At 48.0% G+C, this 16,492-nt stretch overlaps 2 protein-coding genes across 4 annotated transcripts; one reads left to right on the plus strand and one right to left on the minus strand.

The window, feature by feature from the left end:
• Window positions 1-636: 636 nt before the first annotated feature.
• Window positions 637-4,108, minus strand: LOC137230385 (serum amyloid A-2 protein-like). Of its 2 annotated transcripts, none has more exons than XM_067749689.1 (4): window positions 4,085-4,108; window positions 3,588-3,679; window positions 1,544-1,682; window positions 637-920 (listed from the first exon to the last, which is right to left on the minus strand). In XM_067749689.1, the coding sequence occupies exons 2-4, from the start codon at window positions 3,673-3,675 to the stop codon at window positions 758-760; spliced, it is 390 nt and encodes a 129-aa protein (XP_067605790.1). In that variant the 5' UTR covers window positions 3,676-3,679; window positions 4,085-4,108; the 3' UTR covers window positions 637-757. The 2 variants fall into 2 exon arrangements, with proteins under 2 accessions (XP_067605790.1, XP_067605789.1); XM_067749688.1 differs by having other exon boundaries at window positions 4,007-4,094.
• Window positions 4,109-8,009: 3,901 nt separating this feature from the next.
• Window positions 8,010-11,266, plus strand: LOC137230382 (serum amyloid A-2 protein-like). 2 transcript variants are annotated; one of them, XM_067749683.1, is made up of 4 exons: window positions 8,010-8,121; window positions 8,449-8,540; window positions 10,445-10,583; window positions 10,974-11,266. In XM_067749683.1, exons 1-4 carry the CDS (start codon window positions 8,117-8,119, stop codon window positions 11,134-11,136), a joined length of 399 nt encoding a protein of 132 aa, XP_067605784.1. In that variant the 5' UTR covers window positions 8,010-8,116; the 3' UTR covers window positions 11,137-11,266. The 2 variants fall into 2 exon arrangements, with proteins under 2 accessions (XP_067605784.1, XP_067605785.1); XM_067749684.1 differs by having other exon boundaries at window positions 8,015-8,043.
• Window positions 11,267-16,492: the final 5,226 nt, after the last annotated feature.

Genomic DNA, 16,492 nt, shown 5'->3' on the forward strand with positions numbered 1-16,492 from the left:
GGGTCCAGGGAGGGAAAATGACTTCTTCTCAAGGACCTGATACATATCCAATGCAATACAAAACCTCCTGATACTTAATCTTGATGGCGTCCCTATGCCTCCGTTTCTGGACATGTTTATTCCTGGACACTTGCATCAGGCAAGGAATATAGAGTGAAGGGAGACAGCGTTGGAGGCACTTCTGGATGGCACAGACAGAAATTGGTTCATAGATGGATTTGTAGGTGTTGCTGAGAGATGAACAGAAGATCAAGGTGCAGCTGCTGGAGCAGGATTCCACGATCCAGTCGTCCCGAGGCTGTGTCCCCTGCCCGCACACAGACACCACTGAGGACGCACTAAGGGCACTAGACCCCAGGGCAGAGAAGCTGACAGGACCCAACTGCCAGGGAGTGAAGAGGCCTGAATACAGAAGGGCCTAGAAAGAGCACCACTGTAACCAGAGGGGCCTGGAGGGGAGCGGGTCTGATTAGGGGAAGGGGTGGAGCAGGGTGTCTGCCCTGTATGATGCTGAGATTGTGGCCCCGACACCCAAGACACAGGCACAGACTCGGCCTTCACGTGGGTGTCCAGCCATCACCCCTTGGGAACAAACAGGCTGTCCTTATATCAAAGAATAATACACGGTTTTCAACATTCAATCTCTTAAGCATTTATTAGATCTGCTGGCTTCTGTGGACAGAGAACTCACAAGCTCAGCGTCCCTGCCCTTGGGGGCTCACAGCCCCGTCGTCTCCTGAGCAGAGTGAGAGGCAGCTCAGTACTTGTCGGGCAGGCCAGGAGGTCGGAAGTAATTGGGGTCTACGCCGCTCCGGCCCATTCTATTGGCCAACTGGTCGGCCTCCGAGTCCTCCCGTCCGTGGCCACTGTCTCCATGCTTAAAAAGGTCTGTGACTCTCTGAAGATTCTCCCTGGCATCGCTGGAATGGAGGAGGGCAGGTAGGGGATTACTCCAGGGCTGACGAGCAACAGCCCACCCTCCCCATCTCTCCTCTTTCCAAGGAATCGAGGACTCTGACAGGAGCTAGGAAAGAGGGAATGAAGCCTGAGGCTGCCCGGGCTCAGCCCACCTCAGCCCTGCGGGTCCCCTTATGCTGGGTGAACAGCACCCATGGGGGAGGCTTGGGAATCGTCTGTCCCACCAGCCTTGCTCTGCTCTTCAGCCACTCAGACCCCACACAGGACACAGAGGGTGAGGGTGGATAAGAGGAGGAGAGGCCAGGGCGTCCCTGGTGGTGCGGTGGTTGAGAGTCCGCCTGCCGATGCAGGGGACATGGGTTCGTGCCCCGGTCTAGGAAGATCCCACATGCCGCGGAGCGGCTGGGCCCGTGAGCCGTGGCCGCTGAGCCTGCGCGTCCGGAGCCTGTGCTCCGCAACGGGAGAGGCCACGACAGTGAGAGGCCCGCGTTCCGAAAAAAAAAAAAAAAAAATTACACAAAGAGGAGGAGAGGCCACAGCCCTACAGGAAGTTCTCCAGGGCTTGGCCCCTCCTGGCTGTCCGAGGCTCTCACACCCATCCCTGCATCCTCAGGGCCCCTGGTACCTGATCACTTCAGCAGCCCAGACGCCCCCAGGTCCCCTTTGGGCAGCGTCATAGTTGCCCCGGGCGTGGAAGTACTTATCGGAATTTTTGTAATTGGCTTCTTTCATGTCAGAGTAGGCTCGCCACATGTCTTTAGCCCCTGGGAGGAAAGCACATAGAGAAAGGATTATCAGGTGGACAGAAAACTGTGACACACCTTAGGGAAGAATCAAGGAATGAAAAATCTTCCACTGACTCAGTTTCATCCTGTGGCTATAGCACCATGAGTGCCATAGATTGAGCAGAGCATTCTTTGTGTCTAGTTTCCTGCTCCTGGTAACTCGAATGAGAGTCGTTATGGGGGGAGGGGCACAGCTGCGTTGGACCTGGTTGTCGGGCCCCTACGATGCCGTCTCTGGACTGCATCTCACTTAGGGCTCCATGTGATATGTTTAAAGGAGAGAAGGGAGCTATCTTTATAGGGCAGGATTCCTCAGCTTCATACTATTGACATTTTAAGCCAGATAATTCTTTGCTGTTCAGGGCTGTCCTGGGTATTGTAACACGTTTAACAGCATCCCTCACTTTTACCCACTAACGGGCAACCTATTCCCCAAGTGTGACAACCAAAAGTGTTTCCAAACATTGCCAGATATCTCCAGGACACAAAATTGCCCTTGGCCCCGAACCACTGTTATAAAAGGAAGCCGCATAGGATGAGATCCAGGGGATTTGGGTGAGTGAGGAGGTGACATGGAGGACAGATTCTGAGAAAGGGGCAGACATGCAGCACCTCTGCCCTGACGCCTAAGAAATGTATTCCTGCTGCGCGAATGCGCTCAATGTGACTTGATTCCCCTGCCTGTTAGGCACGTGAATGGCATCCTGAGGACTTTCTAGTGGACGGTATTGATGACGTGGGCTGCCTGAGGAAGCAAGCCCTCGAGCAGTGGGTCTTGCCTCAGCCTGGTTACACCTTCCAATCAGCTGGGGAGGTACTGAAAGTCCCCTGAGACCTACCTCACAGCCCAGGCCAGTTACCTCACACTCTCTGGGGTGGGTCTCAGGCATCAATAGTTTTCACTGCTCCCCAGGTGAATCCAACATGCAGCTGAGATTGATAAGCCCCCAGCTTGAGGGAGTGGCACTGGGACAAGTCTGCCCAGCAAGAGCTGTGGCCTCGTGCACAGCTGGGTTCAAACTTCTGTCCTGCCACCTGCTGACTGGCACTTAGTCCCTGGGCAGCAGACTCGGCTGCTCTCAGCCTCGGTTTTCTCCCCTTCAGATGGGGGGAGATGCCTCCCTCACGGAGGTATTCTGCAGGTAAGTAGGTGACCAACTGTCCCAGCCTAACCAGAACTGCACCTGTTTTCCTGGAACTGCCCCAGTTAGCGTTGAAAGTGTCCTGGAAAAGTCCTCAGACCTGGGCAAAGCAGGAGAGTTGGTCACCCTGAAGTGCATGTAAGGGCCGAGTTCCTACCGGAAGCTTGAGATATGTTATTAGGTTCCCCACCCCGGTCGCACACGGGTTTTTTTGTCAGTTAAAAGGCTATAAAAGGGTAGGAAACAGACTGAACCAGGGACAGTGTCACTGAGTATAGGAAGCAGGAGCAAGAGCTAAGCTGAAGGTCCCTGAATTATCCAATTAGGAAATGGAAGGTAAGAAGGAAGAGAAGAAGAAGAGAGGAAGGAAGGAAGGAAGAGGGAAAGGGAGGGAGGAAGGGAGAAATGAGTGGAGGGAGAGAAGAAGAGAGGGGAAATAGATGGATAGCTTTCATCCGCCTTCATGCAATTGGTCTGAGGGAAATGCTGTACCATTTCAAGACTTATTTTATGTCTTCCATTCAAACTTCCATTTCAGCTGGGAATGATGACTGTTCTTTCTCTAGAGACTGATTGACATAAATCCTGTGGTTTTCAATCTGTCTGAAAAAAAGCTCCCCAAACACCTGGCACATTCTACCACATAGGGCAGCACCGCCTAAGACAGTAGCTCCAACCCTTAAGAGCGCTCATGGTGAATCCCAGAGGCCCATGGGTGTCATCCCCCCTCCACCAGCCTTACCTTCATAAGCCTCACCAAGGAAGGAAAACCATTGGCTGTGGACTCCCAGCACCAAGGAGCAGAGAATGAGGCCTGTGAAAAGCTTCATTGTGCTGAAATGAAAGGAGAGGGTCAGGGAGACACGGACAAGCCTTGTACACCCACTTGGGGATTTGTATGTCGAGGAGAGCCCGGCTGTTCTTTCCACTTGTTCTCATTAGACTCTCAGTGGTCCACCTAGGCAATATTGCAGTAGGACCTCACTCGGAGCCACTAGCCCTCAGCTCTGAACCCACCAACCCTGAACCCAAGCCTGTCTAAGAGGTCACCAAGGTGTCTATGGTGGAAGAAGAGAGCAGCTGGGACGTAGCTGTGTCTTGCTAAAGCAGCCTGTAATTAATCAAAAAGCATTTCCCATGCGCCACGCTGCCAGCACTGACCTCATTCAGCACAAATACAGAAGAGAAGATTTAAACTAAGTGTTTTCAAAGAAATCACTCCGTGGAGAACTTTCTCACCTGAACCCGGTGGAGCAGACCTGCTGGGGACACGTGGCTGCATTTATACTGAGCCATCCCTGCTGGGGTCATGGGGTGAGAAGGAAAGCTGGACTGGTGCCTGGGGGAGAGTCCCTGCAGGTCATTTCTCCTACAAAACTGCAAAGGGTAACTTACTGGAGACCAGTGGCTGTCCTCATCCACAGGTCATATTCCGCATTGTGCAACCCTGAGAAAACAGCAAGGCCTGTTCTGCCTGGTGGCCACTGTCAGGGGTGGAGGGGCTGAGGCCTGGGCCACCTGGGCTGTGGAGAAGAGGGTGTGGAGCTCCAGGAAGGAGGCCCCCAGGCTGCTGGCAGGTGTGTGGTTAGAGGATACTCCTCCAGCCTGGACCTTGCTTTCCTGGTCGTTTCCTCAGGATGGTCCCTTCTGGACCAGACAGCCGATGTGTCAGAAATTAAATCCTTTGAACTCACGTGTAAAGCCCTTGAGCTTCAAAACTGACAGGCCACCCCACCGAATGTCGTGGGTGCTCTGAGCACTTTCCACCACGCTGTGTACCTGTGCTGAGCTCTCCGCTCCAGGGCAGAGAAAGCCCTCTCAGCCTCTCAGGCATGCCTTTCATATGGGTCAGCACCTATCATGACGACAAAAAAGGGAGGTATTATAAAATAATGAGAGGCTTTTTGACTTGATAAAGGTTAAATACCAATAATCTATAGCAGCAGTTCTCACAGTGTGTTCTAGGGAAACCTGAGGGTCTCTTAAGACCCTTTCAGGGGAGTCTGTGGGATCAAAACTATTTTCACAGTAGCACTAAGATATTCTTTTCCTTTTTCATTCTCATTTTTTTCATGAGTGTACTAGGTATGAAATGTTCATTGATATGGTTTGAGATTTCTACATTGCAACTGACCTTTAAGAAACTACCACTTGTCAAGTTTTGGTATCGTATCAAAGAATTGCCTGAATTATCATAAAATGCTATTAAAATGCTCTCCTGTTTTCTACCTATATGTTATATCTGTGTGATGTTGAATTTTTTTGTATACTTCAACCCAAATGATGTACTGTGACAGATTGAGTGCAGGATCAGACGTGAGAATCCAGCTATCTTCTATTAAGCTAGATATTTAAAATTTTTCAAAAATGTAAAGCTACTATTTTTCTTATTAATCTTTTTGTTTTGGAAAAAGATTATTTTCATTAAAATATATTATTTATGTTAACATAATGGATTTATTATTGTGTTTTTATTTATTCATTTATTTATTTGACCATTTTTTAGATACTCTGCAAAGGGTTTTTCATAAATTAACTCAGTCCTCATAAAACTTCATAACAGCACAATATATTATTGTGTTTTTAAATGCTCAAACATTTTTTCTTTCCAGTGAGTTAAATCCTGATAGAGTCAGGATAAATTAAATTTCTTTGAGGTCCTCAATAATTTTTCAGAGTATAATGGGACCCTGAGACACAAAAGCTTGAGAATCATTGCTCTATAGCAAATCTTACGTGTAAAGAAGACACTTTAGGTGCATTCTCAAGAAGGCCAAGAAGGAGACATGGATGTCCTCTTCTGATCACCTCAGTTTCACATTCTCCTGGAGGACCTGCCCGTTGCTAAGACAAGAAACATGAGGAGGATAAGAAATGGAAGAGAAGAAATGAAACTATCATTATTTCTAAGTGATGCAAGCTTTTACGTAGAAAACCCATCAGGATCAAATGGCACACTAATGAAGCCATTAAGAGAATTCAGTGAGATTGCCATGTTTCACATAGTTAATGTTTTTGGTACTATTTTGTATTGTATTTTTTTAACTTAAGAATTGGTGTTGGGACTTCCCTGGTGGCGCAGTGGTCAGTAATCCGCCTGCCAATGCAGGAGACACGGGTTTGAGCCCTGGTCCGGGAAGATCCCACATGCCGTGGAACAGCTAAGCCCGTGTGCCACAACTACTGAGCCTGTGCTCTAAAGCCCGCGAGCTATAACTACTGAGCCCACGAGCCACAGCTACTGAAGCCTGCACACGTAGAGCCTGTGCTCTGCAACAAGAGAAGCCACCGCAGTGAGAAGCCCATGCACCGCATTGAAGAGTAGCCTCAGCTCGCTGCAACTAGAGAAAGCCCGCGGGCAGCAACGAAGACCCAACGCAGCCAAAAAAACGACAAAAAAAGAATTGGTGTAGAGAAACACAATTGAATTTTTATGTGAAACATGGCAATCTCACTGAATTCTCTTAATGGCTTCATTAGTGTGCCATTTGTTTCTGATGGGCTCTCTTCGTAAAAGCTTGCATCACTTAGAAATAATGACAGTTTCATTTCTTCTCTTCCATTTCTTATCCTCCTCATGTTTCTTGTCTTAGCAACGGGCAGGTCCTCCAGGAGAATGTGAAAGTGAGGTGATCAGAAGAGGACACCCATGTCTCCTTCTTGGCCTTCTTGAGAATGCACCTAAAGTGTCTTCTTTACACATAAGATTTGCTATAGAGCAATGATTCTCAAGCTTTTGTGTCTCAGGGTCCCATTATACTCTGAAACATTATTGAGGACCTCAAAGAAATTTAATTTATCCTGACTCTATCAGGATTTAACTCACTGGAAAGAAAAAATGTTTGAGCATTTAAAAACACAATAATATATTGTGCTGTTTTGAAGTTTTATGAGGATTGAGTTAATTTATGAAAAACCCTTTGCAGAGTATCTAAAAAATGGTCAAATAAATAAATGAATAAATAAAAACACAATAATAAATCCATTATGTTAACATAAATAATATATTTTAATGAAAATAATCTTTTTCCAAAACAAAAAGATTAATAACAAAAATAGTAGCTTTACATTTTTGAAAAGTTTTAAATATCTAGCTTAATAGAAGATAGCTGGATTCTCATGTCTGATCCTGCATTCAATCTGTCACAATACATTATTTGGGTTGAAGTATACAAAAAAATTCAACATCACACAGATATAACATATAGGTAGAAAACAGGAGAGCATTTTAATAGCATTTTATGATAATTCAGGCAATTCTTTGATATGATACCAAAACTTGACAAGTGGTAGTTTCTTAAAGGTCAGTTGCAATGTAGAAATCTCAAACCATATCAATGAACATTTCATACCCAGTACACTCATGAAAAAAATGAGAATGAAAAAGGAAAAGAATATCTTAGTGCTACTGTGAAAATAGTTTTGATCCCACAGACTCCCCTGAAAGGGTCTTAAGAGACCCTCAGGTTTCCCTAGAACATACTGTGAGAACTGCTGCTATAGATTATTGGTATTTAACCTTTATCAAGTCAAAAAGCCTCTCATTATTTTATAATACCTCCCTTTTTTGTCGTCATGATAGGTGCTGACCCATATGAAAGGCATGGCTGAGAGGCTGAGAGGGCTTTCTCTGCCCTGGAGCAGAGAGCTCAGCACAGGTACACAGCGTGGTGGAAAGTGCTCGGGGCACCCACGACATTCGGTGGGGTGGCCTGTCAATTTTGAAGCTCAAGGGCTTTACACGTGAGTTCAAAGGATTTTATTGCTGACACATCGGCTGTCTGGTCCAGAAGGGACCTTCCTGAGGAAACGACCAGGAAAGCAAGGTCCAGGCTGGAGGAGTATCCTCTAACCACACACCTGCCAGCAGCCTGGGGGCCTCCTTCCTGGAGCTCCACACCCTCTTCTCCACAGCCCAGGTGGCCCAGGCCTCAGCCCCTCCACCCCTGACAGTGGCCACCAGGCAGAACAGGCCTTGCTGTTTTCTCAGGGTTGCACAATGCGGAATATGACCTGTGGATGAGGACAGCCACTGGTCTCCAGTAAGTTACCCTTTGCAGTTTTGTAGGAGAAATGACCTGCAGGGACTCTCCCCCAGGCACCAGTCCAGCTTTCCTTCTCACCCCATGACCCCAGCAGGGATGGCTCAGTATAAATGCAGCCACCTGTCCCCAGCAGGTCTGCTCCACCGGGTTCAGGTGAGAAAGTTCTCCACGGAGTGATTTCTTTGAAAACACTTAGTTTAAATCTTCTCTTCTGTATTTGTGCTGAATGAGGTCAGTGCTGGCAGCGTGGCGCATGGGAAATGCTTTTTGATTAATTACAGGCTGCTTTAGCAAGACACAGCTACGTCCCAGCTGCTCTCTTCTTCCACCATAGACACCTTGGTGACCTCTTAGACAGGCTTGGGTTCAGGGTTGGTGGGTTCAGAGCTGAGGGCTAGTGGCTCCGAGTGAGGTCCTACTGCAATATTGCCTAGGTGGACCACTGAGAGTCTAATGAGAACAAGTGGAAAGAACAGCCGGGCTCTCCTCGACATACAAATCCCCAAGTGGGTGTACAAGGCTTGTCCGTGTCTCCCTGACCCTCTCCTTTCATTTCAGCACAATGAAGCTTTTCACAGGCCTCATTCTCTGCTCCTTGGTGCTGGGAGTCCACAGCCGATGGTTTTCCTTCCTTGGCGAGGCTTATGAAGGTAAGGCTGGTGGAGGGGGGATGACACCCATGGGCCTCTGGGATTCACCATGAGCGCTCTTAAGGGTTGGAGCTACTGTCTTAGGCGGTGCTGCCCTATGTGGTAGAATGTGCCAGGTGTTTGGGGAGCTTTTTTTCAGACAGATTGAAAACCACAGGATTTATGTCGATCAGTCACTAGAGAAAGAACAGTCATCATTCCCAGCTGAAATGGAAGTTTGAATGGAAGACATAAAATAAGTCTTGAAATGGTACAGCATTTCCCTCAGACCAATTGCATGAAGGAGGATGAAAGCTATCCATCTATTTCCCCTCTCTTCTTCTCTCCCTCCACTCATTTCTCCCTTCCTCCCTCCCTTTCCCTCTTCCTTCCTTCCTTCCTCTCTTCTTCTTCTCTTCCTTCTTACCTTCCATTTCCTAATTGGATAATTCAGGGACCTTCAGCTTAGCTCTTGCTCCTGCTTCCTATACTCAGTGACACTGTCCCTGGTTCAGTCTGTTTCCTACCCTTTTATAGCCTTTTAACTGACAAAAAAACCCGTGTGCGACCGGGGTGGGGAACCTAATAACATATCTCAAGCTTCCGGTAGGAACTCGGCCCTTACATGCACTTCAGGGTGACCAACTCTCCTGCTTTGCCCAGGTCTGAGGACTTTTCCAGGACACTTTCAACGCTAACTGGGGCAGTTCCAGGAAAACAGGTGCAGTTCTGGTTAGGCTGGGACAGTTGGTCACCTACTTACCTGCAGAATACCTCCGTGAGGGAGGCATCTCCCCCCATCTGAAGGGGAGAAAACCGAGGCTGAGAGCAGCCGAGTCTGCTGCCCAGGGACTAAGTGCCAGTCAGCAAGTGGCAGGACAGAAGTTTGAACCCAGCTGTGCACGAGGCCACAGCTCTTGCTGGGCAGACTTGTCCCAGTGCCACTCCCTCAAGCTGGGGGCTTATCAATCTCAGCTGCATGTTGGATTCACCTGGGGAGCAGTGAAAACTATTGATGCCTGAGACCCACCCCAGAGAGTGTGAGGTAACTGGCCTGGGCTGTGAGGTAGGTCTCAGGGGACTTTCAGTACCTCCCCAGCTGATTGGAAGGTGTAACCAGGCTGAGGCAAGACCCACTGCTCGAGGGCTTGCTTCCTCAGGCAGCCCACGTCATCAATACCGTCCACTAGAAAGTCCTCAGGATGCCATTCACGTGCCTAACAGGCAGGGGAATCAAGTCACATTGAGCGCATTCGCGCAGCAGGGATACATTTCTTAGGCGTCAGGGCAGAGGTGCTGCATGTCTGCCCCTTTCTCAGAATCTGTCCTCCATGTCACCTCCTCACTCACCCAAATCCCCTGGATCTCATCCTATGCGGCTTCCTTTTATAACAGTGGTTCGGGGCCAAGGGCAATTTTGTGTCCTGGAGATATCTGGCAATGTTTGGAAACACTTTTGGTTGTCCCACTTGGGGAATAGGTTGCCCGTTAGTGGGTAAAAGTGAGGGATGCTGTTAAACGTGTTACAATACCCAGGACAGCCCTGAACAGCAAAGAATTATCTGGCTTAAAATGTCAATAGTATGAAGCTGAGGAATCCTGCCCTATAAAGATAGCTCCCTTCTCTCCTTAAACGTATCACATAGAGCCCTAAGTGAGATGCAGTCCAGAGACAGCATCGTAGGGGCCCGACAACCAGGTCCAACGCAGCTGTGCCCCTCCCCCCATAACGACTCTCATTCGAGTTACCAGGAGCAGGAAACTAGACACAAAGAATGCTCTGCTCAATCTATGGCACTCATGGTGCTATAGCCACAGGATGAAACTGAGTCAGTGGAAGATTTTTCATTCCTTGATTCTTCCCTAAGGTGTGTCACAGTTTTCTGTCCACCTGATAATCCTTTCTCTATGTGCTTTCCTCCCAGGGGCTAAAGACATGTGGCGAGCCTACTCTGACATGAAAGAAGCCGGGTACAAAGATGCAGACAAGTACTTTCACGCCCGGGGCAACTATGACGCTGCCCAAAGGGGACCTGGGGGCGTCTGGGCTGCTGAAGTGATCAGGTACCAGGGGCCCTGAGGATGCAGGGATGGGTGTGAGAGCCTCGGACAGCCAGGAGGGGCCAAGCCCTGGAGAACTTCCTGTAGGGCTGTGGCCTCTCCTCCTCTTATCCACCCTCACCCTCTGTGTCCTGTGTGGGGTCTGAGTGGCTGAAGAGCAGAGCAAGGCTGGTGGGACAGACGATTCCCAAGCCTCCCCCATGGGTGCTGTTCACCCAGCATAAGGGGACCCGCAGGGCTGAGGTGGGCTGAGCCCGGGCAGCCTCAGGCTTCATTCCCTCTTTCCTAGCTCCTGTCAGAGTCCTCGATTCCTTGGAAAGAGGAGAGATGGGGAGGGTGGGCTGTTGCTCGTCAGCCCTGGAGTAATCCCCTACCTGCCCTCCTCCATTCCAGCGATGCCAGGGAGAATAGTCAGAGAATCACAGACCTTTTTAAGCATGGAGACAGTGGCCACGGACGGGAGGACTCGGAGGCCGACCAGTTTGCCAATAGATGGGGCCGGAGCGGCAAAGACCCCAATTACTTCCGACCTCCTGGCCTGCCCGACAAGTACTGAGCTGCCTCTCACTCTGCTCAGGAGACGACGGAGCTGTGAGCCCCCAAGGGCAGAGACGCTGAGCTAGTGAGTTCTCTGTCCACAGAAGCCAGCAGATCTAATAAATGCTTAAGAGATTGAATGTTGAAAACCGTGTATTATTCTTTGATATAAGGACAGCCTGTTTGTTCCCAAGGGGTGATGGCTGGACACCCACATGAAGACCGAGTCTGTGCCTGTGTCTTGGGTGTCGGGGCCACAATCTCAGCATCATACAGGGCAGACACCCTGCTCCACCCCTTCCCCTAATCAGACCCGCTCCCCTCCAGGCCCCTCTGGTTACAGTGGTGCTCTTTCTAGGCCCTTCTGTATTCAGGCCTCTTCACTCCCTGGCAGTTGGGTCCTGTCAGCTTCTCTGCCCTGGGGTCTAGTGCCCTTAGTGCGTCCTCAGTGGTGTCTGTGTGCGGGCAGGGGACACAGCCTCGGGACGACTGGATCGTGGAATCCTGCTCCAGCAGCTGCACCTTGATCTTCTGTTCATCTCTCAGCAACACCTACAAATCCATCTATGAACCAATTTCTGTCTGTGCCATCCAGAAGTGCCTCCAACGCTGTCTCCCTTCACTCTATATTCCTTGCCTGATGCAAGTGTCCAGGAATAAACATGTCCAGAAACGGAGGCATAGGGACGCCATCAAGATTAAGTATCAGGAGGTTTTGTATTGCATTGGATATGTATCAGGTCCTTGAGAAGAAGTCATTTTCCCTCCCTGGACCCTTCCCAACAGAGGAAAGCCAGCAGCATGTTACTCTTTTTCCAGTCATGCCGCATGGCTTGTGGGATCTTAGTTCTCCCCCCAGGGATTGAACCCAGGCCCACGGCAGTGAGAGCTCCAAGTCTTAACCACTGGACTGCCACGGAAGTCCCAGCATGTTACTTCTTACTGAGGAAAACAGTGTCTAATAAAAGGGGTTTGGGCCTGTTAGAGTACAGGAATTATGAGTGACTCTATAAATCACAAATTCCTAGAGAAACCAATAACCTTCTTCCTTGGATAAAAATTTGGTTTTGGTGTTTGGTTTTTTCAGATTACAGATTCCAAGAAGTAAAATGATCTAACACTTTAAAGAGTGGGGAACAGGGGCTTCTGTGGTGGCACAGTGGTTAAGAATCCACCTGCCAATGCAGGGGACACGGGTTCGAGCCCTAGTCCGGGAAGATCCCACATGCCGCAAAGCAACTAAGCCTGTGCACCACAACTACCGAGCCTGCGCTCTAGAGCCCGCGAGCCACAACTACTGATCCCACACGCCACAACTACAGAAGCCCGCGCGCCTAGAGCCCGTGCTCCGCAGCAAGAGAAGCCACCGCAGTGAGAAGCCCACGCACCGCAACGAAGAGTAGCCCCCGCTCGCCGCAACTAGAGAAAGCCCGCGTGCAACAACGAAGACCCAAAGCAGCCCCCCCAAAAAAAGAAAAAAGAATGGTGAATAGACTTCTGTATCCAACTTTTATTTCAAGTAATAAAAAGGCTGATTATTAAATTTTTCCTATTTACAATAATTTGGAGAACTTGCTTTATCTAAACTTTCAAGTCATCCTTTCTCCTACTTCTCCTTTCTTTCCCCTCATTTTGCAAATTCTATACCTTCAGTTCCTGGGATAGAAATCTAATAGTGAACATTCTCATAATAGGAGTCTCCTTACAACCTGGGGTCTGTTGAGACTTTACCACTAGAGCCCTAAACTCAGCAGTGCTTTGAGCCTGTTCTTGCCAGCCAATCTGCCACCACACTCTCCCTAATCCCGGCTACCCTGCTCCTGCTTTATTTTGTCAGACTCACTTTTCTGAGACACAGCCTCTACGTACACCTCTGACAGTGCCTTCTGATGGGAACTGTATGAGAAAGTTCTCCTGTGACTAACTACCTTACAGACACACTTTTTCTTCCTCCTTGACAAGGAAGTTAAACTTGTCTTTCCCCTACAGGGATCATTTCATCATGAATCGTCTCCCCTTAGGAGTGCTCCTGAATCCCACTTTCAGAGTAGAAGTGTGTGCCGGTTATCAGTTTATTTACTCTGAGCTCCACGTCCACCCTTCTTTTGCCCGCTTGTGATACTGGAACTGGTAAACATTTCTCCTGTGCCAGCTGGGCACAGTGTTAATCTCTGTCCTTTCAGGGCGCAGGAGGGACGTTGTAGGACACAAACACTTCCTGGTTTGTGCTTTCCTTCTGCCCAGCTCCTGTGGTGCTCTTCTCTTGCACAGGACACGCAGTGACACTCACACCAGGGAGGAAAATGTGCTTGTTCCTCACATGGGCAAAACCTTGCAGAGTCCAGACAGTCAGTAACAGCTTTCCCAATAAAGCACCACATTGAAAACCCTGAGTTCAATCCACATCACTCTTCACTCTTGCACGTTTTCCTCTTCCTCTTTATAGTCAGACTTGTTGAAAACCTGCCCATCTGCACTTTCTGATTCCTCGCTTCTGACTCACACTTGAACCCACACCAGCCTGTCCTCTGTCCCCACCACTCAGCAAAACAGCTCTGGTCACCACTGACCTCCATGTTGCCAAAACAACTGACATGTTTCTCTCCTCCTATCAGGAGGCCTCTGAGCCATGCTCAGCACAGTTGTCCTCTCCCTCCTTCCTGGAAGGTTCTCTCTTGGCTTCATAGTACCACACTCTCCTTTTGCTTCCCTTCAGTTTTCCTTTATCTCCTTAGCTGGGTCTTTTCATCTCCCCAAACTCTAAGTGTCCCTCAGACTTGGTTCTGGGCTCGCACTTTTTATTTCTCTGTATTCTCCCCAACAAGCGCAGCTAATAGTATCTACATGCTGACGCCTCTGAAACTTATATCTCCCCCTCAGAACCTGGTTTCCAAGCTCCATGCTTGTTTATCTGATTGGCCTCCTGAAACCTCTGATTGGATGGCTTCCAGAGATCTCACACTCTGCTTGTCCAAAGGAAACGCTCATCTCCGTCCAGAACTCTTCACCCCCAGGCCACTCCAATTCAGCAAATGACACGACTCTTCCCTCTGTGGCTCACCCCAGATATTGGGAAATGTGCTTGATGCTTCCCTTGCCTTTACCTCCACATCCAATCCACTAGCAAGCCCTGTGATTCTACTTCCAAAATTCATCTCTAGCCCATCAGCTTGGTCTCACGTGCACCTCCACGCTCCTGGCCACACCTGTTCTCACCTGGGTTCCTGCAACAGCTGTCTCAGTAGTCTCCCCATCTTCATGGCTTCCGCCTCTGCTTAAGTGTGACTGTATAGTTTATCATCTAAGCCAAGTCACTTTCCATTGTGAAAGGGACATTATTGATAATTATACCTGGATGACAGGAATAAGCTGGAACTGTCCTGGGCAAAAGAGAGCATGTAGTTACCCTACCTCTCAGTCTAGCATACAAACTATACTCAGATCATGTCTCTCCCCTGCTTAAAATCCTTCAATGGATTCCCATGTCCCTTAAAATACAATCCAGGTGCTTATCACGGCTTACAAAGCCCAGTGTGATCTGTCCCTGGCCACCCTGCAGCAGCATCTCATGCCACCCCTTCCCAAGCTCCCCACTCTCCAGTATCACCAACAAACCAAGATTTTCTTTGGCACAGGACGTTTGCAGGTGACATTTTCTCTGCCCACATACTCCTCTGCTCGCTTTTCACAAGGATGGGAATGTCGCACCTGTGGGGCTCTCCCGAATTCACTCTTTCTTGAGAGAGGCCTTCCTGGTCATCCTGGCTGGCTCACTCTGGTTATTCTTTACAGTTTACCAATTTTTAACATGTGGGATTCTTTTACTCAATTTTTGGTTTATTCTTCTAATTTTTGTTTGGGTTTTCTTTTGGTCCATCTTCCTCCCTTGTATTATAAAATCAGTGAGAGAAGTGACCATTTCTCCCTTGTTCACCCCTAATATCCAGTACCTGGCATATAATGGCATCTCAACAAATGCTTATTGAAAATGAATAATTGACCTAATCTTTTATTTTACTAATACAAGAAAGGTTTTCTTTCAAAGAAGGTCAGACTAGTTATAAGGAACAAGAAGGAGCTAAGGAAGAGGGAGATAAGAAAGGTAAAGAAGAAGGAATAAGAGCAGAGTCAAGGGGAAGCAAGAGGCAGAGGGATCAAACCCACAAAGGATGGTTAACCCCAAGGGGAGCAGAAACTTCTCTGGCTCTGAGAAAGGAACGAGGGTGAAGAGAGTGGGGTCAGGGGATGCAGCACATTTGAGATGGACGACAGGGACCTGCGGGAATCTGGTTGTACCTGCTCTTGCTGTAGGTGAGTGTCCCCAGGACTCGTCACACTCCAGTGCGTTCGCCCGTTTTCTTGTCTGTCTTTAGAGCCAGTAGGTAGGGAACCCAAGGGCAAAGGCCTGTCTCTTTTATTGTGTGTTGTCATTGTATCCACAGTGCCTGTCATAGGGCCTCACAAATAGTAGCTGCTTTATACATATTTGTTGAAATGAATGAATAAGGTCTGAGAAGAGTATTGTTCAGAAGTGGACAGAACTGGGGGGAGGGTTTGGGAGTTGTAGAAAGTATGGATGTGGTTTGGATCTGCAGAATGTGGTAATGAGTCACTTTGAGGTGACTACTAAATCTGTACAAATATCATACTCACACCAGCCGAAAGGATATAATTTTACTTCATCATAGAAAATATTCAGTTTTCTCCAACGATACTGTGCCCACTCCCTCATAGAAATGAAAATGAGGAACGCCATGTGCAAATAAACTGTTAGTCGTTGTGGGAGCTGATGAGAAGCCTTGGGAGAAATAAATGAATATTTTGAATTTCCAAAGTACTGTGCTGATTATCAGAGGGGCAAGTTAGCAGAGAACACTCTGTGAGACTAGAGGAGGGGAAAAAGGACACACTGTATTTCTCTGAGTCTAAGACCCCTAGACTGAAAGATGTGTTACTATTTATACACCACCAAGAAAAAAGATGCTACCATTTAGATTCAGACATAATGTTTTCTTATCACTCTGAATTTTTACTTTACACGTACTGAGAGAGTTCTTTTAAACTTAGACATAGATTTTAATCTTACATCACTCTTGTGAATAAACAAAAAGGAAAGCATACACAAAATTAATCCTAAAGCAATGACAACAATTTCATGAGTGCTGCCTGGTCATTAGTGAATGTAAGACACATCCTAATTTCAGAAATGTATAATCAAGAAATGTGTGTCCTAGAAATGATGAAATATGAGATATAAATGTAAACCTATGCAAGTTCTCTCTCTCTCACTATATTTACTGAGAAGAAATAATAATAAGCTTTGAGCTATTATTAATCATCAGGTGTGATGGGGGTGCTCCTGAGGTGAGGTTCAG

The sequence above is a fragment of the Pseudorca crassidens genome, chromosome 9, assembly GCF_039906515.1.
Source record: "Pseudorca crassidens isolate mPseCra1 chromosome 9, mPseCra1.hap1, whole genome shotgun sequence".
Taxonomy (NCBI): domain Eukaryota; kingdom Metazoa; phylum Chordata; class Mammalia; order Artiodactyla; family Delphinidae; genus Pseudorca; species Pseudorca crassidens.